This window comes from Sphaeramia orbicularis, chromosome 24 (genome assembly GCF_902148855.1).
Source record: "Sphaeramia orbicularis chromosome 24, fSphaOr1.1, whole genome shotgun sequence".
NCBI classification, from domain to species: domain Eukaryota; kingdom Metazoa; phylum Chordata; class Actinopteri; order Kurtiformes; family Apogonidae; genus Sphaeramia; species Sphaeramia orbicularis.
In genome coordinates this window covers 9,129,304-9,154,011 of record NC_043979.1, presented here as the reverse complement: position 1 = coordinate 9,154,011, position 24,708 = coordinate 9,129,304, and the positions used below count along the sequence as shown (strand labels likewise).

The 24,708-nt window shown below is 40.7% G+C and overlaps 3 protein-coding genes across 3 annotated transcripts; all 3 read right to left on the bottom strand.

The window, feature by feature from the left end:
• Positions 1-450: 450 nt before the first annotated feature.
• Positions 451-1,428, bottom strand: LOC115415189 (trace amine-associated receptor 1-like). Its single transcript, XM_030128686.1, has one exon. The coding sequence runs from the start codon at positions 1,426-1,428 to the stop codon at positions 451-453; it is 978 nt and encodes a 325-aa protein (XP_029984546.1).
• A 3,781-nt stretch (positions 1,429-5,209) lies between these two features.
• LOC115415598 (trace amine-associated receptor 1-like) lies at positions 5,210-6,584 on the bottom strand. Its single transcript, XM_030129226.1, has 3 exons — positions 6,524-6,584; positions 5,869-6,129; positions 5,210-5,796 (listed from the first exon to the last, which is right to left on the bottom strand). Exons 1-3 carry the CDS (start codon positions 6,582-6,584, stop codon positions 5,210-5,212), a joined length of 909 nt encoding a protein of 302 aa, XP_029985086.1.
• A 9,796-nt stretch (positions 6,585-16,380) lies between these two features.
• On the bottom strand, positions 16,381-17,343 carry LOC115415190 (trace amine-associated receptor 1-like). The gene has a single exon (XM_030128687.1). It carries the CDS (start codon positions 17,341-17,343, stop codon positions 16,381-16,383), a length of 963 nt encoding a protein of 320 aa, XP_029984547.1.
• Between the last annotated feature and the right edge of the window lie 7,365 nt (positions 17,344-24,708).

Here is a 24,708-nt window from a genome sequence, read left to right as displayed (position 1 = left end):
TCATACACAGACCCATACACCTATACACTACTGGTGTATTTTTTATGTATATTTTTCAGTTTTATGTCTTTAAGTAGTCCTTTCTTATTTCAAGGCTTTCACATGTAATTTAGAACACTGTTGTACACATGATGCACTTTTTTATGCAGTCCATGAATTTTCCACCTTTAGTTCTGACATTGACTTATTATGACTTATTATAATTACAAAAGGATTGTTTCACCTGCATTTTCACGATAACTGCCATCAGTATCATTTACTATGTGCAACAAAATATGCACTGTAGAAGGTGTTTGGGAAAGCTCTGTCTTTGTGACAAAAAATTCTATCTGTATGTACATGAAAGAGTAAAACTCGGATGAAATAACCCACTAACCTCTGGCAGCATAAGTGAGTTCTCATTCCCCTTGAATTAAAGTATGTTCAGAATATTCAGACAAATCAAATAAGTCAGAGTCCGGTGTTGGTAAAATCGCCTTGAAATATTTTCCCTGAAATGGTCATCCTGAAAGCAGATCTAAACCAGCTGTAGAAGAAAGCATAAATAAATGGATTGAGCATTGAATTTGACAGTGTGAGCCAATTTAATGTTTCGATCACAGGAAGTGGTGGAGGATCAAAGGCTAAAGGCTGAAACACAATACAAAGAAAGTATGGAGTCATACATAACAGGAAAATGCCCATTACAATAGCTAAAGTTTTAGTGGCCTTTCTCTCCATCTTACTCGCAGTTGCTCCAGACCTCATGCTCTGGATGCTGTTTGCCTGTTTCAGAGCAACAAGGAAAATCTTTATGTATATACACAGCATTATGATTGTGGGTAGGTAAAATGAGAAAACAGGTCCCATAGTGTTTGCCAGTACAACATCAACAGAGCACATTTCTTCACATGTTCCTTGGCTAAATCCAGCAACTATGATGCATATTCCAATTAGAATAGAAATGCTCCACACCACCAGTATCATGATCCTCCCTACATGAACTGTTAATGTAGTTTTATACGTTAGAGGATGACAAATTGCATAATATCTGTCTATAGAAATACAACACAAATTCAGTATAGAAGATGTGCATAATGCAACATCAAAACTATCTCGGATTTTGCAGACTATATGTTCATGATAGTGACATGAGGTTACAGTGTATGTCATACTGAGAGGAAAAACTAAAACCCCAACAAGCAGATCAGCCACAGCCAGAGACAGAATGAGGTAGTTTGTAGAAGTGTGTAGCTGTTTGAAGTAAATGATGGAGATAATTACAAGAAGGTTTCCACATATTGTAGCTATGGATAATAAGCTGAGGAACATATACACCAATACACATATAGTGGAAGGTCGGCTTGTAAAATTGTAAGTTGTATTATGTAACTCAAAGCAGGGATGGATGTCATACAAAGTCCTATTAACAATGATTTCTGGTTCCATGTTTCTGGAGCCTCAGATTCAGTTTCTAAACTTACCTAGGGATGAGAAAATGAAAATAAAAAAGATACTGAGTTCAGCATACACCAAATGTACAACAAGGCAGCATTTCCCAGTCCAACACTTTGATGCAATCTGTCCCTCAGTGTTCATGTCCTCATTATACCATGCCACTGTGCCTTAGCACAGCTATTTATCAATGTTAGCCTTATTACAAAGACTCACAAAACACCAGTCATCCAATTAGGTGTGTGCACTGCATTATTTGCACCGTGGTGTGTTTGCTTACATAAGCCCACTATGCATACCCAAAAGAGAAGTTTCTTTAACAAATTTATTTCAACAATTAGTATTCAACAAGCCAGCTTCTGTAACTGACAAGTGGACCACCAAGGCCTTAGTCTGCTGTACAATCCACAAAGCACCAGACCCTTCTTCTTCCCCCTGCAGGTGGTGGGCCTTCTCCTTCTCCTTCGCTGGAGTCGCTTGCATGTTAGAGTTTACAACGGTGGACGAAACGGTTGCTTCCCTGCACCTTTGGGTTGGGAAACGGGTTCTGATTGTTGCCAGTGCGTATGCATTGAACAAAGGTTCCGATTGCCTGCCTTTTTTGGAGTCCCTGGGATGGGCGTTGGAAAGCACCCCAAAAGGGGACTCTGGGGGACTTCCTACTGGGGGACTTCAAAAAAAGATATGAAGAAGTGAAAAAAAGTTCTGAAAGGGAAAAAATAAGGTTTGAAACTGTAAAAAAATAAGATCTGAATCTGAAAAGATAAAACATGCAATTGAAAAAAAACAAACAAAAAACCTCAAATATTAAAATATATATGAAGGTGAAAAATTAAAAGAAATAATTTATTCAAAAGAATTGAAGTGAATCAAAATTATATTTAACCTGAAAAAACTTTTCATACACTTATTTTTAATTTGAATACATTGCTGTTTTTTCAAAATTCAAGATCAAAACTTGAATTTTCAGTTTCAAATAAAATTTTTTCATATACAAAACATTTGGTCCCCAGAATGGCTCCATAAAGGCTCATCTATGCTCACTTTACATATGTAAAAAGGTACGTCCGTTTCTGATGCTGTCAAGCGTCACTGCCTTCATATTTCCATGCATCCAATGCGTTGGAATGAGCATTTCTTAATTAATCCATCAGAGGGCACCACTTGTAATTACTCTACTGGCTGAATACCACTAAGAAGAGTAAAGTTTTTTGAGAGGAAGCAGAAAGTCAATAATAACAAACATGGCAAAGACAGAGGAGATTTTACTAATGTGGATATTAATGTTGATACTGAGAAAGGTAGTTGCCATAAATATGTGGTATATGTAGTTTTTCACTAATTCACACAGTTGCTCTTTGAAAAGTACCGCTATTTCTGGAAATTATTGTCTTCAAATCTCAACACTACCTCTATGGTCCTGTTGGTACTGCTCCGTATTCTCCATCTGGGTACGCATCCACAAGCTCCCGGAAAACGGACAGAATTACTTACAGAATGTACGCAGAGGTAGAGGACACTCCATCCATATCCGTCTGTGTCTTTAATGTAGAGAACACAGTAAATGAGCCCTTAGACTAGTGTCTATTTTACGGGGTTATAGTGATCAGTCCATCGCAGCCCGCGTAATAGACAATACAATGAGTCTGCGTCTTTTGGTGCTGGAACAGCACAATGCACAATGTTGCTGACCATGCCTGACTGACGGAGCGCTGACCTAGTACTCGAACATACTTGTACCTTACCAGATAGAACCACTAGTACTATATGTGATCTTTTGAAACAACTAGTAATGAAAATTTTCTCCTTTAATTCTAAAGGAAAATAACCATTATGTATGAGGATCAGTGCCAATAATGTAAACAAATTTATGAATTTGTTGCGATGAACTAGGAGCTTAACAAAACCAAAGGATAATGCAAACAGTGGGACATGGTGTGGGGGCTTTGATTATTAAGAAACATGTTCATTGGATAGCAGCTCTGCCTTCTTTCTGTAACTGTGAAACTACTCACTTCCCACCTTGCTTTTCCTTAAATTTTTGTGTTTATTTTTTTTATTTCATGCAAACCAAAGACCTCCTCTCTAGGTTTTTGTCAGTAAAACAAAGATGTTAGTCAGTGGATACTTAATAATAACTGGGGCAGGAGTCTTTTAAACTTTAGATTTTGCTGCTCAATGTGTTGGCAATTTTACAGGGAAGAAAACAATCAAACAGTCTGTTGCACTGAATGGCAACGTTTCACTTATCTTCACTTATCTGACATACATACACATCTTGTCTTTTAAAATAAAAGCATATCCTGCCAGCAGCATCTGACATCAAACTAAATGAGCACAAACTGTAATGATGTAAATATATGTCATTTTAATTTTTAATTTTTTACCATTTTGTAACTGCGTAGAATGAAAAATGATGCTCTATTATTTCTATTAAACTTAACATTTCATAACAAAAGTCACTGATACTTTATCAAAGATGACTGGTTCCTGTGAGATTTCTGTGCCGCTAGTATTGCGTATGATCTGCAGAGTGTTATGAGGACTAAGTAATTCCACTTGTCTTTGAAGCCAGGAGTTCTCTTAGTTCCCTTATCACTCCCATGTCCTTTCAGTACTTCACCTTGCCCATACCTTCATTACCTCCGCCAAGGAGGTTATGTTTTTGCCAGGGTTTGTTTGTCTGTTTGTCTGTCCGGTAGTGTGCAACATAACTCAAAAAGTTATGGACAGATTTTGATGAAATTTTCAGGGTTTGTTGGAAATGGGATAAGGAAGAAATGATTAAATTTTGGTGGTGATTGGGGGTGGGAGGGCCCACGGGGGGGGGGGGGGGGGTGCAGACCACAAAATTTCATCAAAATCTGTTCTTAACTTTTTGAGTTATGTTGCACACTAACGGACAGACAAACAGACAGACAGACAGACAAACAAACCCTGGCAAAAACATAACCTCCTTGGCGTGGGGGGGCCCACGGGGGGGGGGCACTGATCAGCCTTGGCGGAGGTCTGCGCTCTCCGAGTGCTTCTAGTTCTTCTAGGTTTCCTCTGGCCTCTTCCTGATGTTTGTCATACTTTCACAGTGATGAGCTGGGCTTTACACAACATGGACTATGATTACATGCACAAAATATTATGGATTTTGCCCTTATGCCGAAAAAGACTAAATCAATAAAAGGTAGTATACATGCATATCAAAACTGAATATACTTGAAGTCATGCATGGCCTTGTTTTGCTTCATCAGCTAATTAAAAAAAAAAAAAAAAAAAACTTAACATGAAGAATTGTTTTTGTCTGTATATTGTACATGGGAAAATGTAATACATTCTGAACTTGAGCCTCTGCATTAACCCACCCCTATTGGAGCAGTGGGCTGCCATGTCAGGCGCCTGGGGAGCAAATGAGGGTCTTGTTCAAGGGCACATCAGCAAATTGATAATGTTGCGTTAAAGTCCACGTTTCAGTATCATGTTTCACCTCCACAAGTGTTAATGTCTTTGTGTTCATGACCAATTAACTTGTTAATATCCCTCTCCAGCATGAAAACTGAAAAATAACCTCTTAGAAATCATGCATTAAATTAGGTTACAATATAATTAGGCTGGCACAAGATTATTTATGAAATCACTCGAAACTGTGAAATTACGAAATAGCTTTATTTTTGTGTCTATGTAGCTACAAATAAATAAAAAATATTAGATTAATTAAACATTCAGTGTGTCTTTATAAGCTCACATTTTTATAAATTCAGTTTATTGTTCAGTATTTAATCATTTAAAACAGTTTTGTGCTTGCAAAATTGCCTTGAAATATTTTCCCAGAAATTATCATTCTGAAAGCTGATCTGAACCAGCTGTAAAAGAAAGCATAAATAAATGGATTGAGCATTGAGTTTGACAGTGTGAGCCAGTTTAGTGTTTCAATCAGAGAAATTGGAGTTACTTCATAAGTTAGAGGCTGAAAGATCATACAAAGAAAATACGGAGTCCAGCATAAAAGGAAAACTCCCAACACTATAGCCAGAGTTTTAGTCGCTTTTCTCTCCATCTTACTGACAGTTGTTCCAGATTTTGTGGACTGGATGCTGTTTGCTTGTTTTTGAGCAACAAGGAAAATCTTTAAGTAGATACACAGCATTATTATGACTGGAATATAGAAGGAGAAAATACATGCTAGTGTGGTTGATATTAGAGCATCAATTAGGCAACTTCCCTCACATTTTCCTTGATTGAATCCTGCAATTATGATGCCGATGCCAATGAGAGCAGCAACTCCCCAACTAACCAGTATCATGATCACTGTAACACGATCATTTATTTTATTTTTGTATGTGAGAGGCTGACACACAGCGTAGTACCTGTCAACAGAAATACAGCACAGGTTCAAAATGGAGGCTGTGCTTAGTGTCACATCAAAGCTCCCTCTTACTTTACAGAGTAGTCCTTCATAGTACCAGCAGGAGGTTACAGTGACCGCCATGCTGAAAGGAAACACTAGAACCCCAACAAGAACATCAGCCACAGCCAGAGACAAAATCAGGTAGTTAGTGGGGATGTGAAGTTGTTTAAAGTAGATGATGGAGATTATTACAAGAAGGTTTCCACATATTGTTACGACAGATAACACACCGAGGAAAATATATAATATGACACATATTATGGAAGGGCTGCTTGCAAAGGTGTAAGTGCCATTATCTGATATATAGCAGGGATGTATGTTATTTATCCCACTGACAGTCAATTCTCCTTCCATGCTTCTGAAGGTCTGCAAATGAATTTTCCGTTAACAATTAGTGACACAGAGAAAACATCTTAACAGCATAAATACTTCGATGAACATCACTATAATGAAGAATAAAAGACAATGCATTTGTTCAGTACCACAGACCTTTAGATAGTTGTGGCATCAGTGGTGATGTGTGTCCTGATTGACCGAGCTGAACCTGTGGACTTGAATGTCATATTAAGCCTCATCTCATTATCATAATTAATGCAAGCTGCTCTTGTCCAATCAGATGTGAAGCATTATATTTGGTTTCAACAAGTGTTTTTTCGGTAAGCTATGATTGACAGTGGGTTTTTAGCTTACTGGCCGACAGGCCGCAAGTTATTGTTGTCATGCTGCGTCCATCGTCATCATCTGTCGTCATCTGTCGTCATCTGTTGCCGTCTGTCGTCGTCTGTCGTTGTCTGTCATCCGTTACAAAAATTTAAATTGTCTTCTTCTCCAAAACTACAATTCTGATTGACTTCAAACTTGGTATACAGCTTCTTTATGATGATGTCAACAAAAGTTAGTGAAATTATTTGGATCCGGATCTGATTCTGGATTTGGTGCCACTTTGAAAAATTTCCCCATTATAACAGATAGGAAGTGGATCGATGCAATAACTCAGTAAATATAAATGATATCAAGTGTAAATTTCTACAGTCCAGCCCTGATGGGGAGATGACCAAATGGCCACATTCTGATCAGGATCTTCTTCTGGATCCAGGAACTTACGGAAAATTTAACATGAGCTCTTATGGGGAAAACATTTCAATCGTCTTTTTCTCCGAAACTACAGTTCTGATTGACTTCAAACTTGGTATACAGCTTCTTTATGATGATGTCAGCACAAGGTATTGAAATTATTTGGATCCGGATCTCATTCTGGATTTGGTGCCACTTTGAAAAATTTTCCCATTATAACAGATAGGAAGTGGATTGATCCAATAAATCACTAAGTATCAATGATATCAAGTTGGAATCTGAATTTTTGAACAGATCTGATTGGAATATGACCAAAACATGGGCTATTTCTATAATATAATAAATACATATTGTAGTGATAGGCCGGGTAGGAACCTTTGTTCCCGGTATGTTCCTGGAGGGGAGAGGAAAAAAAATGTTCCGTGCTTAACTTGAACATGGCTGAACTCCGTCTCTGTCTAAAAGGTTTCTGTGTACCTATTAAACATTAGAACATGGTGTCAGAAGTGGTGCCAAAAGCTTCCAGACGAGGAGATAATGGACAAAGTAAATGGCCACGATGTAAAGACTGAAAAAAGTTAAAAATAACTTCAGTCCAGGCAGCTAGCATCGTACGGCTAGGCGGAAGCTAACGTCAACAAGCTAAGTTTTGGCACCGTCAACAAGGCTTTTAAAATGGCACAATATCAAGTAAAGCTGCCGGAAAAGTTTTCGTTCAAGGCAGAAGACTGGACCAAATGGATAAAACGCTTTGAGAGGTTTCGAATCGCGTCAGGTTTGGAAACCCAAGCCGATGAAAACCAAGTCAACGCCCTGATTTACAGTATGGGAGAAGAAGCTGAGGACATTTTAGTCTCTCTACATCTCACACCAGAACAAACGAGTGAGTACAATACAGTCAAACAGAGGCTAGATGCTCACTTTGTAGCTCGGAGGAATATAATGTTTGAAAGAGCTAAGTTTAATCAGCGGCAGCAAGAGATGGGCGAGTCGGCTGACAGCTTTATCACCGCGCTACATTGTTTAGCTGAACACTGTGGATACGGCCCACTACACGACGAGATGGTCAGAGACAGACTAGTTGTTGGACTCAGAGACAAACGCTTATCAGAACAGTTGCAAGTGGATCCAGAACTTACACTGGAAAAAGCAGTTACAAAAGCAAAACAAAGTGAAATGGTCAAGAAACAACAAGAAATGTTGAAAGCTAACTTCAAAGGAGACGTTGTAAACGCTCAACTTGACAATATGCACGCAAAGCCACAAGGGGGCGCCAGACACAAAGAAAACAAAATACAGCCCAAGACTGGACACAACAAAGCCAAACAGTGCGCAAGATGTGGAGACGCAAAAGGTCACACATTTCAGCAATGTCCAGCAAAAGATGCTACATGCAATAGCTGCAAAAAGAGAGGACATTTTGCTAGGGTATGCAGGTCTAAGAAAGTGCATGAAGTCAATGTAGAAATATTAACAGAAGTTTCTTTGTCAGAGGATATTGCATTTTTGGCCTCACTTTCAAGTGATTCTTCAGGACCCATGGATGACAGAAATCAAAATGGACAATTCCAATGCTGTGTTTAAAATTGACACAGGTGCTGATGTGACAGCTGTCCCAACAAAAATGCATGAAAAAGGACAGTTTAGTGAACTACAGCGAACAAAGAAAGTTCTGATGGGGCCAGGCCGGTCACCATTAAAAGTCAGAGGCAAGTTTGCTGCAACTTTAAAGAGAAAGGACAAAACCATCATCGAAGACATTTATGTTGTAGATGGACTATGTACAGCTTTACTAAGTAGGCAAGCAGCAACTGTACTACAGTTAGTAGCTAGGCTGGATACAGCTACTTTGGACTCTAAAGAAACTGTCAAAAAGGAGTATCCAGAGCTCTTCACTGGACAGGGAAAAATGAAAGGAGAATACAACATTGTACTGAAACCAGAAGCACAACCATTCTCCATCTCAACGCCACGGCACATGTCTCTCCCTCTACTACCAAAGGTCAAAGAGGAATTGGACCGCATGGAGCAACAAGGAGTCATCTCCAAGGTGGAGCAGCCTACAGAATGGTGCGCGCCTATGGTAGTGGTACCCAAACCTGCACGACGAGTGAGAATATGCTCAGACCACACTCAACTCAACAAGTCTGTATTAAGAGAGAGACACCAGCTTCCTTCAGTTGAAAACACACTTGGACAGCTCTCAGGTGCCAAGGTATTTTCGAAGCTAGATGTCAATGCAGGTTTCTGGCAGATTCCTCTTTCTAAAGAATCGTCACTGCTCACAACCTTTATCACTCCCTTCGGTCGCTGCTGCTACAATCGTCTGTGCTTTGGACTCTCTTCAGCACCAGAACACTTCCAGAAGCGCATGCAGCAGATTCTGGAGGGCTTGGAAGGAGCTGTATGCCAAATGGACGATGTTCTCATCTGGGGAGCAGATCAAAAAGAGCACGATGAAAGGCTAAGGAAAGTTCTTACACGTCTGCGGGACGCAGGAGTGATGCTGAACGACAAATGTGAATTCTCAACGACTAAAATCAAGTTCCTGGGTCAGATTATTCAGGCGTCTGGAGTCAGCCCAGACCCAGATAAAGTCAACGCAGTAACAGCCATGAAAGAGCCAACCAACATTTCCGAGGTGAGACGTTTACTGGGAATGGCAAACCATGTGGGAAAATTTTTGCCACACTTAGCCGAGAAGACACGTTCACTGAGAGATCTCTTGAGGAAAGCAAACATGTGGTCATGGGGACCTCAGCAAATGCAAGCTTTTGAAAGTATAAAACAGGACTTGACAACACCCCCAGGACTAGCACTGTATGATCCCTCTGCAGACACACTAGTCTCAGCTGATTCATCTTCCTATGGACTGGGTGCTGTTCTCTTACAGAAAACTAGCAGTACAGACTGGAAACCAGTGGCATACGCATCATGAGCGTTGAACACCACAGAGCAGCGCAATGTACAAATCGAGAAAGAAGCGCTGGCCACAACATGGGCTTGTGAGAGATTCGCAGAGTTTCTGATCAGAAATGACTTTCACATTCAAACCGACCACAAACCCACTGCTAGGCTCAAGAAACCTGGATGAACTTCCTCCACGTATCCAACGTCTGAAAATGCATCTCATGCAATTTTCATTCACTATATCACACGTGGCCGGCAAAGAGATCGCAACAGCTGATGTGCTGTCAAGAGCACTAATGGCATGTTCAGAGGAGTGACTGCGCGAGGAGGAAATCGACCTCTACGCCGACACCATCATTGCCAGCCTCCCGGCAACTGAAAAGAGACTCAAGGAAATACAGATTCACCAGGACAAAGATGAAATACTGCGCCAGCTCAAGCAGTTTTGTGCAGATGGTTGGCCAGACAAGTTTTTAGTGGAAAAGGCTTTTCAACCATACTTACCCTTTGCAGGTGAACTGACTGTTCAGAATGGTTTGTTGTTACTAGGCTGTAGGCTTGTCATACCAAAAACACTCAGGGGTGACATACTGAACAAACTTCACAAGGGCCACTTAGGCATAACAAAGTGCAGAGAGCGTGCTAAACAATCTGTATGGTGGCCAGGTCTTAGCAAAGAACTAACACAACTCATTGAAAACTGTGACACATGTGCTCGCGAGCGAGTTCAGAACAAAGAGGCTATGTTAGGAACTGAGTTTCCTTCCAGACCATGGTGTACAGTAGGTGTAGATCTGTTTCAGTTTGGTAAAAACCAGTACCTCACTATTGTAGACTATTTCTTGAGGTTTTTTGAGGTAGCTAAACTCTCAGGTACAACTTCAGAAGCTGTTATTGAACACTGTAAGTCTATTTTTGCTAGACACGGTATACCTGAGGTAGTGCGCTCAGATAATGGTCCACAATTTGCATCTGAAGCATTCCAAAAGTTTGCACAAATGTGGGGTTTTACACATGTCACATCCAGTCCACTCTTCCCACAGAGTAATGGGGCGGTGGAACGTGTGATACGGACTATCAAAAGTTTACTAAAGAAGTCTAGTGATCCCTACTTAGCATTAATGGCTTACCGTGCCTCACCTTTAGCCAATGGTTATAGTCCTACAGAACTGCTCATGGGGCGTAAGATACATACTACTGTTCCTGTCATTCCTTCTCAGCTCGATCCAAGGGGAGCTGACTTAGGAAAGGTGAAGAAGAGAGAACAGAGTTACAGACAAAAACAAAAACTGAACTACGACAAACGACACAGAGCTCACAACATGTCCAGTTTGCTTCCTGGAGATCATGTGTGGGTCAAGGACATGCAGCAGAGAGGAACTGTGGTGTCCACAGCAGACACACCCAGATCCTACATCATGGAAACACCAAGCGGCATCCTCCGGTGAAACAGGTACCACCTCTCATGCACACCTGTAGCTCCTGAGCCACACATTACCATCCCGGATTCTTCTGAAAACAACCCTGCTGAGACTGTGAACGGACCAGTCTTACCTGGAGTACTCGATGACTCTAACCAGCAGACACCAGAGTCTGAGAGACGCTATCCTGCTCGAGTCAGAAAAACACCAGAGTACCTAAAAGACTATGTTACTTGAGTTGAAATGATTGTGGGGCAGAATAATCCCCTTGATCAGTTTAGGGTTTGGGTAGTCTACCCCATTCCCTTGTTCATGCCAAATTTTACTAAAGATGTCAGTTTTATTTATAGTGGTCATCGGGTAAAGAAAAAAAAAAAAGTGTTAAGCAGTTATAAGCTCTTGTTTACGGAGTTTACAAATTGGAATGTGCATATACATACAATCAACTGTAAAATGTATGTGATTAGACACTACTCTAGCGTTTTAGCAAATGCATTTCTACCTTATGATTTGCTCCTGTAAAGAAAGGGGGATGTAGTGATAGGCCGGGAAGGAACCTTTGTTCCCGGTATGTTCCTGGAGGGGAGAGGAAAAAAAATGTTCCGTGCTTAACTTGAACATGGCTGAACTCCGTCTCTGTCTAAAAGGTTTCTGTGTACCTATTAAACATTAGAACACATATGACTGGGTGATAATAAATGGCATCTGGATACATTTCCCAAACCTTTTAATTTGGCTGGTAAGCTACAGGGCCATTGGTCCTATTTTTAGTATTGTGGATATGTCCAGGTGTGTTGTGAGAAGTGGGCCAAACTGGGGGTCTGGGCTATCCACTGTTGTGTGATCGGTGGTGTCATGGATTGGGACATTGTAGCACAGACAAAGCTCCTCATCATTTGCAAAACCGACAGAGAGACAGAGACTGAACTTCGACAGGGTACTAAGGAAGAACAACATCTCACAGAGACTGCTGGTGTCCTTCTATCGGTGCTCCATCAAGAGCATCCTAACATACTGTATATGTGTGTGGTACAGCAGCTGCGCAGTAAGCTCAGAGGAAAGTGCTCCAGAGGGTCATCAAAATGGCTCAGAAGATGTTTTATAAGGGATCAGTGTAATAATAGATTTTATGCTGGTGTGTGGGTAATGGGTTTCTGCTTGTTTTTTACCTGTTCATTTTAGCTGCTTTTATTTGTATGTTTACAGTGGATTTTATATATGATGTACAGATTGGATGGCACTTTTAAATCTCGTTGTTGCAATGACAGTAAAGCTATTCTATTTTATTCTGTTCTATCATTGGTTGCTAACAGCTGCAGTAGTTGTCTATCCACTGCTAGTACTTGCATTTGGAGTAGTAGTATTTACAGTTATGAATATTTGTACTAGTTATTGGTAGTTATACTAGTACAGTCTAGTTTACAGTTATAGTTCAGTTTGCTGTGCATCCATGTGTCTAATATCCTGCTCCTGGAGGTGTAATGCACTGAGTACGTAAACTGAACCCACATGCATGACCCAGAGACAGATGTAAAAGTTCACAGTGTTTATTAAATACAAAGTTCGCTGACAGTTCACTGATAATGAATATGAACAAAATCTTGAGAACAATGAGTCCCGGGTTCTTCTCTGGGTTAGTAAAGTGGACCGGAGATGAAAACCCACAGTCCGGATCGGTAGAGCACGTCGGGAATCCGACTAGGGATAAGCAGAGGGAGGTCAGTGGCAGAACCAGGTCATACACGGGCAGGCAGACGGAAAGGCAACAGGACATAAGGATCAGGCTAGCTCACGTACCGTAAAACAGGTGATAAGGTCAAACACACGTTGAGTCAGTTGGAGGCTGAAGCACAGACAGGGATAAGGCAACAGGCAAAAAACAGAGATGGCAAACCGGGTCATACACAGGCAAACAGACAGACAGGATCCAAAAACGCTGGTAAGTATCTCACAGGGAAAATATGAACTGGCGATGAACAGGGGAAAACACAGGGCTTAAATACACAAAAGGGAGGGAAGACAATGAGACACAGGTGGAACAAATCAGGGCGGGGACAGGTAATCACACAGGTGACACAGATTAGGGAGAGGAAGCAAAGACACCAGACATGACACAAGAGGAGAACTTAACAAAATAAAACAGGAAATGACAGACAAACACACAAGACAGACATAACCAGACTAACGTCTGGCGGCAGGCATGACAGGAGGATTCTGTAGGGTGTCTGTGAATTAGCTTAAGAGTCTAGTTTTACCAGCTCTAAATCTAAAGTGTCACAAGATAACTTTTGTTACGATGTGGTGCTCCATAAATAAAATTTAATTAATTGATTGATTGATTGATTGATTGACAAAATACATTTAAATGAACACATGAATGTGCCGTGCTTTTTTAAAGTTAGATTTTTGCTTCCATTGACTGTTCACATCACTTCAGACAAAACGAGGTTCTTATTTGCATTCCTTTAAGGACAGCAGATTTTTTTTTTATTGACCTACAAGAATAATCAGTGCACATATAGAACCCCCCCACCCCCACCCATAACAGTCATTTCTTGTGTAAAACTGCACCATGGGCTGGTGTGGGGATAGGGAAGTTACATATCAAACTGTGACACAGGGGTTCTAAGCTTAGCTCAGAAGAATGGAAACCAACAGGAATGTGTAGTGTGTTCGGATCTAAGTTAAGATCTGTGCTGTTTTTCATTCCTCCTTAAGTATTAAGTGGCAAAAATGTATATGAACCCTTAGAAATAACAAGGTTTATGCATGAACTGGTCATAAAGTGTGATCTGCATCCAAGTACAAACACAATGCTCTTAACCAAATACCACATAAAGAATTCTAATATTTCAAATTTTTATTAAACATAGCTATTAATCATTCACCATGCTGCTGGGAAAAAAAAGTGAACCCTTGGTTTTAATAAGTGGTTGAACCTCATTTGGCAGCAATAACCTCAACCAAGTAAGGTTGGTTGAGGTTAGGTAGCAAATGATCAGACCTGAACAAAGTTCATGGGGAATTTAGACCATTATTCCTTCCATTGGCTTGGGACTCACCTGGCTGGATTGCCTGGGGGGTGCCACCCTCTGATGAATGATGTGTGCGCATGAGGATTGTGGTCAGGGGGTGGGGGGGCCCGGGCTGGCTGCCTTCTTGCCCGGCGCAGGACGTGTCGGGACCAGGGGAGATGTGTGTGTGCGTGCATTGGGGGTGTGGCGGTTGCTGGTGGGCTGGTGGACTGCGGTGGGGTTCCTGGCGGCTGGTGTTGCCGCTCTGGGCTCCTGTTGTCTGCGCTTCGGTGCCGCGCCTTGGGGGAACTCACGGCGGTGCTGCTCGCTGCCGGGGGTGGTGGCGGCACTCCAGATACATGTATCTGGTGCGTGCAGGTGGGTGGGAGGGACTGTTGATGGTTGTGGGTACATGTGTGGGCGTGTGTGTGTACATGTAGATGTGTGCGTGTGGGCGTGCATGTGGGTAGGTGGGTGTATGGGCATGGGTGGAGGTGTTTGTGCATGTGGGTGCGGGTGTGTGAATGGTCAAACATGTGGGATGGGTGGTGTGTGTGTCTGGGTGTCAGTGGGTGTGTGTGCATATGCTTGTGTGGGGGACTGGAGGGGGTTGAGCTTTGTAGGACGGGGGGCAGGGATGGGGGTGGGCCCCCAGGGCACTTGGCTGTGGCATCGGGTTGAGCGCTGGCCCACGGCGGGTGGCTGTCTGGGCCGGCCTGGCCGCCTGGTGTGCTGGGTGGGACCCCTGCCCGGGGGGATGGGTGGCTCCTGAGCTTGTGGTGCTCGGGGACCGGTGCCTTGCTTGCCCCTGGGTGACCTGCCCCCAGCAGGGGGGTGGCAGCTGGCGTCCCTGGCCCCCTGGGGCCTGTGCTCGGCTGCTGTGGGGCCTCTGGCAGGGGCCTCCCTTGTCCATCTTCGGGGCGGACACACTATCGCCTCTTGGGGGGGCAGCCCTCTCTGTGGTGTCTGCTGGTTGGCCAGGCCTTGGGGCCCTCTTTGTCGGTTCCTGATCCTTGGAGGGAGTGCGGTTGCGATTGCATGCCCGTGTTCTTCATCTATTTCTCTTTGCCTTGTTCACTCTGTCACAGCAGATTAATGTGAACAACTGTTGTTGTGTGGATTTGTTAATGATATTATTTGTTACTGGTGTTATTTGTTGCTGGTATTATTTGCTACTGGTATTATTTGTGCGAACATGGTATATGATATTCTGTTCATGCCTTCTTTTCTTATATTCATCATTTAATAGGTCTTATGTATTTTATTGTATTTTTTGTAGTTTTGTTTTTCTTTTCTTTTTTTTTCTCTCTCTTCTGCCCAGTTTACTCAGTTCTGGTTGTAGTTACTGTTACCATTATAATTATCATCATGGTTGTTACTTTTTGTATTGTTGATACTTTCTTGTGAGGGTCTTCGCCACCTTCTTCTCTCATGCCCCCCCATGTCAGGTCCGGCAGCGAAATGTGGTTCAACAAAACTCATAATAAATACAGTAGAATATCAAGAGGAGCTTCATTTACTTTATGAAGTTACCCTTGGTAAAGCAAATTTGTTCAGCACCAAAAGGCAGCCAGACTACCATTCTGCTGTTAGGATGCTGGACAAGACAAATGAGAAAAAAACCCCAAAGAAAGTAGAAGTAGTCCTGGAAAAAAAAAGACACAAGCACATACTCACAGCAGCTTTAATGACACTTTCACAACTAGAATAATAAAATAATTGCAAGCAGCCTGTTTCACTGAAATATTTTGTTATTTATATGCTTTATTGGGTTTTGGGCTCTTTGCCCAGAATACTACAGTACTTACATAGCGTGTGATCATTTAAGTATCTCAAGGGGGAGCGGAATGTCCTCTTTTTTGGAAATGAAAACATGGTCATCCTAATTGTTAGTGCACTTCATTAACCACAACTACAGCAGTGCTATCTAATAAAGGTAACTATATGACCAAACTCATTAAATCATGCTCTGCTTTAATGGATTTTAATACACAAAGCTCAGATTTCAATTAAAACCAAGTAAGAGTTAATTTGATAGAGTGGTACATGCATAGATATGACTCAAGTTCAATCTTATTTCTAAACATTAACTTTAATAGCAGCACATTTCTGCAGACCAGGAAGCAAATCAAAGCAGTTTAGAGTTAGCAAAATTACCTTGAAATATTTTTCCAGAGATTAGCATTCTGAAAGCTGATCTGAACCAGCTGTAAAAGAAAGCATAAATAAATGGATTGAGCATTGAATTTGACAATGTGAGCCAGTTAAGTGCTTCAATCACAGGAACTGGGGTTGTGTTTTTAGTCAGAAAAAAAGGAGTCCAACAGACAAGAAAAACTCCTAAGACAACTGCCAAAGTCTTAGTTGCTTTTCTCTCCATCTTACTGGAAGTTCCTCCAGACTTTGTGTTCTGGATGCTTCGAACCTGTTTTAGAGCAACAACAAAAATCTTAAAGTAGATACAAAGCATTATGATCACTGGAAGATAAAATGATAAAACAGGTCCAACTGTATTTGCCATAATGTCATCAACTAAGCACCTCTTTTCACATTTTCCATTGTTTAATCTAGCAATAATTAAACCTATTCCAATTAAAACCGAAAGAGCCCAACTCACCAGAATCAAAATCGTAACAACATGGTCATTTATTTTAGTTCTATATATCAGAGGCTGACACACTGCATAATATCTGTCAATAGAAATACAGCATAGGTTTAGAATAGAACATGTGCTCAGTGAAATATCAAAGCTTCCCCGGACTTTGCAAAATAAGTGTCCATGATGCAGACATGAGCTAACAGAGAATGCCATGCTGAGAGGAAAGACTGTAACTCCAACAAGTAGATCAGCCACAGCCAGAGACAGAATAAGGTAGTTTGGAGGAGTATGGAGCTGTTTGAAATAAATGACTGAGATTATTACAAGAAGGTTCCCACATACAGTAACAATAGCCAGTATTGCAAGGAAAACATTCAACATCACACATGTGATGGAAGGACTGCTTGCCCATTTGTAATTGAAATGATCCATTTCATAACAGGGATGCATGTCAGTCACATCAGTCCTGTTCACACTCACTGCATGATCCATATTTCCCATGATTCAGTATGTTATGTTATCAACAATGTTTGAAGAGGTTAAAACATTTAAAATTTTATTTCAGCTTGCCATAAATATTTACATCCTATTTACTGAGTCCAAAGAAATTTACCATACATCAGTGGGATGTCTTGACCACATGTGTAGTTGTGCGAGGCATGCTTATGTATTTATTAACCCATATCTCATTTACATGATTGTTGTCCCCTCAGAAGTGAAAAGCCTGAAAAGTGTTGCCATGAAACAAAGAAAAAAAAAAAAAGCCAACAGGATCTGTGTACACATGGGAAGCCTCCATCAGGTTGTGTAACAATGACTGACTATCCACATGGACCCCCAATTTGTGAACTGTGAGTCATATAGATACTGTATACTGTTATCAAATGTAAATAAGATACCTGACTGGACAGAAAGCAGGTTTTGACTATTGACTTTATCATCCCAGGTTAGGACAGCTAAGTCTCTTGTCCTCCAGCCAACACTAGGGCCTGTCACTGTTACAGAAAGCAGGCCTCAACCTTGTGGTCCAGGGGTCCAAAGGGTGGGCAAAGGGTGATGTAAGCTGCAAAGACATCTCATGATAAGGAAAAATAGGGCGTTTTTGGAATGCTTTATTTAGCAGTCCTCACCAGAGTTTACACTAACTAATTTGGTCATTTGTATGACAGAATTTGGGCCATGTAGAAGCCAATAACATAATAACGACCCATAACGTAATAAATATGCCATTTTATAAATGTATTAGGCCAATAACGTAATAACTGGCCAATAACGTAATAATTTATTACGTTATCGATCGGTTATTACGTCATTGGCCTGGTAAAAAAAAAAAAAAAAAATTCTCTGCAAATGTAATAACTGAGCCAATAATGTAATAATATATTCATATCATTGTATTTAAGTTTCATTTATTAGATATAACTGTGATAAAATCCCCCCCCCCCCCCCCCCCCTCTCCATGTATTTGTCTATTTAACTTGATGGTTAAAATGATCTCTAGTCCTGTCTGCTGCTCCTTAGCCTTTCAAGCTATCTCCAAACGAAGTGGAAGCACACACGTTTACAAACATATACAATGGTATGATATGAAATATGTATGACATTTATGACATGTAACTCACTCTTGAAGATAGTCATTTTTTTTCAGTTAAGGATTTTTTGATTTCCTATAATTAACCACTAGAGGGCAATGGTGTGACAATGACTTTATTCAGTTGTCCAAACTTTGTTGCTTCCTTACTAGCACACATGTTGAAAGGTAATCAGTGATCAATTTTCTTTGGTGAAGTTAATTTTGTTGAAATTCTTGCATATACCACGTATAATCTTATCAATTTAATACAAGAGGATATAACATTACTGAGAGTGTATTCAAAGTTAACTGACTATACCTAGCTAAATGTTGGCTAGTTATTAGAGTTATTAACTATTACAGTTTGATAATATATGGGGGCTATAAACATTTTTGTAGAAAAGTGTGTGTGTATGTATGTGCGTGCACGTGCATGCATGCGTGCATCTGTATCTGTGTGTGTGTGTCTTAGCTGATGACTTCTGGTAAATTTTGTGGAATGGAATGGATAAATTGAATAGATCAAATATGGGACAAACCCTTAAAAATGTTTATACCCCCTGATATTATCAAACTGTAATAGTTAATAATGCTAATAGTCCCAACAGTTATAGTGCCAATAATAGCTAATAATGCCAACAGTTAGCTAGGCATAGTCAGTTAACTTTGAGTACACTCTCAATAATGTTATATCCTCTTGCTCTAAATATATAAGATTGTTTGTGGTATATGCAAAAATTTCAACAAAATGAACTGCTCACTAAAGAAAATTGATAAGTGATTACCTTTCAATATGTGTACCAGAAAGGAAGAAAGGAAGTTTGGACAACTGAAGAAAGTCAATGTCACACCACTGCCATCTAGTGGTCAACTTTGGGAAATCAAACCACTATAACACCAAACGTAGTTTTGAAGTCCTCAAAATGATCAGTGTGGTATTTCTTTTTCTTGAAAAACCTGATGTATACAATTAGATACATGCAATACACAGATAATCCTTTTTCTCATTTGATTTCTCATTGCTGCATGACAGTAGCACTGGAAAATATTGTTGTGAATGTTTGGAATTACCAGTTTGTTACATATGTTTTTGTTATATTATGTTTGTGTTTGTTCAAAAATAATAGTATTTGAGCACTGAGACACAATGTATCAAATATGATACAAACTGAACCACATGCATGGAAATTAGCATTTGATTTTTTTTTTTTTTTTTTCCGGTGTTCGGAAGGACCAATAAAGGCTCCAGTTTTAAATAATTGGAATTTTCTGTCAATGATTTAATGGTTCAGACTTTACAGCGTTAACAGTGAAAAAAAATTATGATCTTCAACAGTGAGTTACATGTCATAAATGTCATAAATATGTAATATTGGCTATGTTTGCAAACGTGTGTGCTTCCAGAGAGCGAGAGAGAGAGAGAGAGAGAGAGATAAATTAAACTTATATACAGTACAGGCCAAAAGTTTGGACACACCTTCTCATTCTTCGCATTTTCTTTATTTTCATGACTATTTACATTGTAGATTCTCACTGAAGGCATCAAAACTATGAATGAACACATGGAATTATGTACTTAACAAAAAAGTGTGAAATAACTGAAAACATCTCTTATATTCTAGTTTCTTCAAAGTAGCCACCCTTAGCTCTGATGACTGCTTTGCACACCCTTGGCATTCTCTTGATGAGCATCAAGAGGTAGTCACCTAAAATGGTTTTCACTTCATAGCTGTGCCTTGTCAGGGTTACTTAGTGGAATTTCTTGCCTTATTGATGGGGTTGGGACCATCAGTTGTGTTGTGCAGAAGTCAGGTTGATACACAGCTGACAGCCCTATTGGACAACTGTTAGAATACATATTATGGCGAGAACCAATCAGCTAAGTAAAGACAAACGAGTGGCCATCATTACTTGTGATGGTGTGGGGGTGCTTTGCTGGTGACGCTGTTGGGGATTTATTCAAGATTGAAGGCAACCTGAATCAGCATGGCTACCACAGCATCCTGAAGTGACATGCCATTCCATCCGGTTTGCGTTTAGTTGGACCATCATTTATGTTTCAACAGGACAGTGACCCCAAACACACCTCCAGGCCGTGTGAGGGATATTTGACCAAGAAGGAGAGTGATGGAGTGCTGCGCCAGATGACCTGGCCTCCACAGTCACCGGACTTGAACCCAATCGAGATGGTTTGGGGTGAGCTGGACCGCAGAGTGAAGGCAAAAGGGCCAACAAGTGCTAAGCATCTCTGGGAACTTCCTCAAGACTGTTAGGAAATCATTTCAGGTGACTACCTCTTGAAGCTCATCAAGAGAATGCCAAGAATGTGCAAAACAGTCATCAGAGCTAAGGGTGGCTACTTTGAAGAGACTAGAATATAAGAGATGTTTTCAGTTATTTCACACTTTTTTGTTAAGTACATAATTCCACATGTGTTCATTCATAGTTTTGATGCCTTCAGCGAGAATCTACAATGTAAATAGTCATGAAAATAAAGAAAATGCGAAGAATGAGAAGGTGTGTCCAAACTTTTGGCCTGTACTGTACATTGAAATTAATATATTATTACGTTATCGGCTCAGTTATTACTTTTGCAATGAATTATTTTTTTTTAACCAGGCCAATAACATAATAACCAACTGATAACATAATAACTTATTACATTATTGGCCAAAAGTTATTACATTATCGGTTCAGGACTTTTATTACGTTATTGGCCAGTTATTATGTTATTGGCCTCTTACATTTTAAAAATGGCAAATTTATTACGTTATGGGTCGTTATTATGTTATGGGTCATTATTACGTTATTGGCTTCTACAGGCCATACAAAAGAAATACTGGGCACATCTTAAAAATCACACCAAAAACATACCATAAAAATCCAATAACTGGGAGTAGGCCTAATCAGATATTTGTAATAATCAGATCTTACATGTACGTGCACTTCAGTAATGTGTTAATCAAAAACTCTGTTAGACATTTCAGTCAATTATCAGATTTTTTTTAGAGTCAAACTTCCTGTTATTGTAAGTCCACTCATGTTTGACTGTGCCGCTTCCCTTTTCTATGATTTAATTGTTTTTACACATGCACAGATGGAAAAGAATGAAATGAGTCAGATTAACAGGTATACATGCAGGAGGACACTTGGGGAGACATCCAGGTGTGTTAATCTGATTTCTCATAATCAGATTGCTCCTGTATTAAATGTGATAAAGCATATCAGATTATGCTGTTTACATGATTGCTTGAAAACTACCACTTCTGACACAACTGTGTGTCAGATGTGGTAGTCTGCAGCACGGGGGCCCCCAGGGCAAAGTGCTCTCACCGTTACTCTTCACGTTATACACATCAGACTTCACATATAGCACCACACACTGTCACCTGCAGAAGTTCTCTGATGACAATGCCATTGTTGGTTGTATGTCTGAAGGGAACAAACAGGAATACAGGGGGGTCATCACAGACTTTGTGGACTGGTGTGAGTGAAACCACGTGCTCCTGAACACCGGGAAAATGAAGGAGATTGTGATTGGCTTCTGCAGCTCACCCTCACAACACACACATCCGGGGCTTGGACACTGAGATTGTGGACTCTGTTAAGTACCTGGGTGTTCACCTCACCAATAAATTGGATTGGACAAACAACACAGACACCCTGTTCAAGAAGGGCCAGAGTCGCCTCCACCTGCTGAGGAGACTGAGGTCCCTCGGAATGAGTGGGGCTCTCCTCCAGACTTTCTATGACACTGTGGTGGCCTCTGCAGTCTACTTTGCCACCATGTGCTGGGGAGCGGACAGTTAGGACAGAGACAGGAAGAGACTCAATAAACTGATAGAGTGCTTTCCTCTGTCTTAGGCTGCCCACTGGACTCCATCGAGGAGGTGGCGGACAGACGGATGTTGGCAAAGCTGACATCCATCATGGATAACCCCTACCACCCCCTGCACCACACTGTAGAGGTCCTGAGCAGCTCCTTCCGCGCAAGACTTTCACATCCCCTGTGCAAGAAGGAACGCTTCCGCAGGTCATTCCTCCCCACAGCCATCAGACTATACAACAGTTCACAGTATCCCTCCCCCCACCCATATGTCACACCAGGTACATGTGCAACCACAATGTAAATAACGTAAATACCATTTGAATTTAAAATCTTAAGAATGTTTAATTAGAATTAAACATTCTAATTCTCTATTTATATAAATATATAAATAAATACCAAATTTCTCACTGGTGTGTTGTATGTTGCTGTTGTCAACTGTGAAATTTCCCCATGGTGGGATCAATAAAGTCTTATCTTATCTTATATACAGTACAGGCCAAAAGTTTGGACACACCTTCTCATTCTTCGCATTTTCTTTATTTTCATGACTATTTACATTGTAGATTCTCACTGAAGGCATCAAAACTATGAATGAACACATGGAATTATGTACTTAACAAAAAAGTGTGAAATAACTGAAAACATCTCTTATATTCTAGTTTCTTCAAAGTAGCCACCCTTAGCTCTGATGACTGCCTTGCACACCCTTGGCATTCTCTTGATGAGCTAGTAGTTGATGAGAGATAGTCACCTGAAATGGTTTTCACTTCATAGCTGTGCCTTGTCAGGGTTACTTAGTGGAATTTCTTGCCTTATTGATGGGGTTGGGACCATCAGTTGTGTTGTGCAGAAGTCAGGTTGATGCACAGCTGACAGCCCTATTGGACAACTGTTAGAATGCATATTATGGCGAGAACCAATCAGCTAAGTAAAGACAAACGAGTGGCCATCATTACTTTAAGAAATGAAGGTCAGTCAGTCTAGAAAATTTCAAAAACTTTGAATGTGTCCCCAAGCGCAGTCGCAAAAACCATCAAGCGCTCCAACGAAACTGGCTCACATGAGGACCGCCCCAGGAGAGGAAGACCAAGAGTCACCTCTGATGCTGAAGATAAGTTCATCTGAGTCACCAGCCTCAGAAATCGCAAATTAACAGCAGCTCAGATTAGAGACCAGATGAATACCACACAGAGCTCTAGCAGCAGACACATCTCTACAACAACTGTTAAGAGGAGACTGTGTGAATCAGGCCTTCATGGTCAAATAGCTGCTAGGAAACCACTGCTCAGGAGAGGCAACAAACAGAAGAGATTTATTTGGGCCAAGAAACCCAAGGAATGGACATTAGACCAGTGGAAATCTGTGCTTTGGTCTGATGAGTCCAAATTTGAGATCTTTGGATCCAACCGCCGTGTCTTTGTGCGACGCAGAAAAGGTGAACAGATGGATGCTACATGCCTGGTTCCCACCGTGAAGCATGGAGGGGGAGGTGTGATGGTGTGGGGGTGCTTTGCTGGTGACGCTGTTGGGGATTTATTCAAGATTGAAGGCAACCTGAATCAGCATGGCTACCACAGCATCCTGAAGTGACATGCCATTCCATCCGGTTTGCGTTTAGTTGGACCATCATTTATGTTTCAACAGGACAGTGACCCCAAACACACCTCCAGGCTGTGTGAGGGATATTTGACCAAGAAGGAGAGTGATGGAGTGCTGCGCCAGATGACCTGGCCTCCACAGTCACCGGACCTGAACCCAATCGAGATGGTTTGGGGTGAGCTGGACCGCAGAGTGAAGGCAAAAGGGCCAACAAGTGCTAAGCATTTCTGGGAACTTCTTCAAGACTGTTAGGAAACCATTTCAGGTGACTACCTCTTGAAGCTCATCAAGAGAATGCCAAGAGTGTGCAAAACAGTCATCAGAGCTAAAGGTAGCTACTTTGAAGAAACTAGAATATAAGAGATGTTTTCAGTTATTTCACACTTTTTTGTTAAGTACATAATTCCACATGTGTTCATTCATAGTTGTGATGCCTTCAGTGAGAATCTACAGTGTAAATAGTCATGAAAATAAAGAAAATGCAAAGAATGAGAAGGTGTGTCCAAACTTTTGGCCTGTACTGTACATATAAACTTCATTCATTCATTCATTATCTGAACCCGATTTATCCTCACTGGGGTCACGGGGGTCGCTTGGAGCCTATCCTAACTACTTAAGGGCGAAGGCGGGGTACACCCTGGACATGTCGTCAGTTCATTGCAGGGCACATACAAACTTATTAACACTAAACATATAAGTATCATTGAAGATCATTTATATATATATATATATATATATATATATATATATATATATATATATATATATATATATGTGTGTGTGTATATATACATATATATATATATATATATATATATATATATATATATACGTGTGTGTGTGTATAGATGTATAC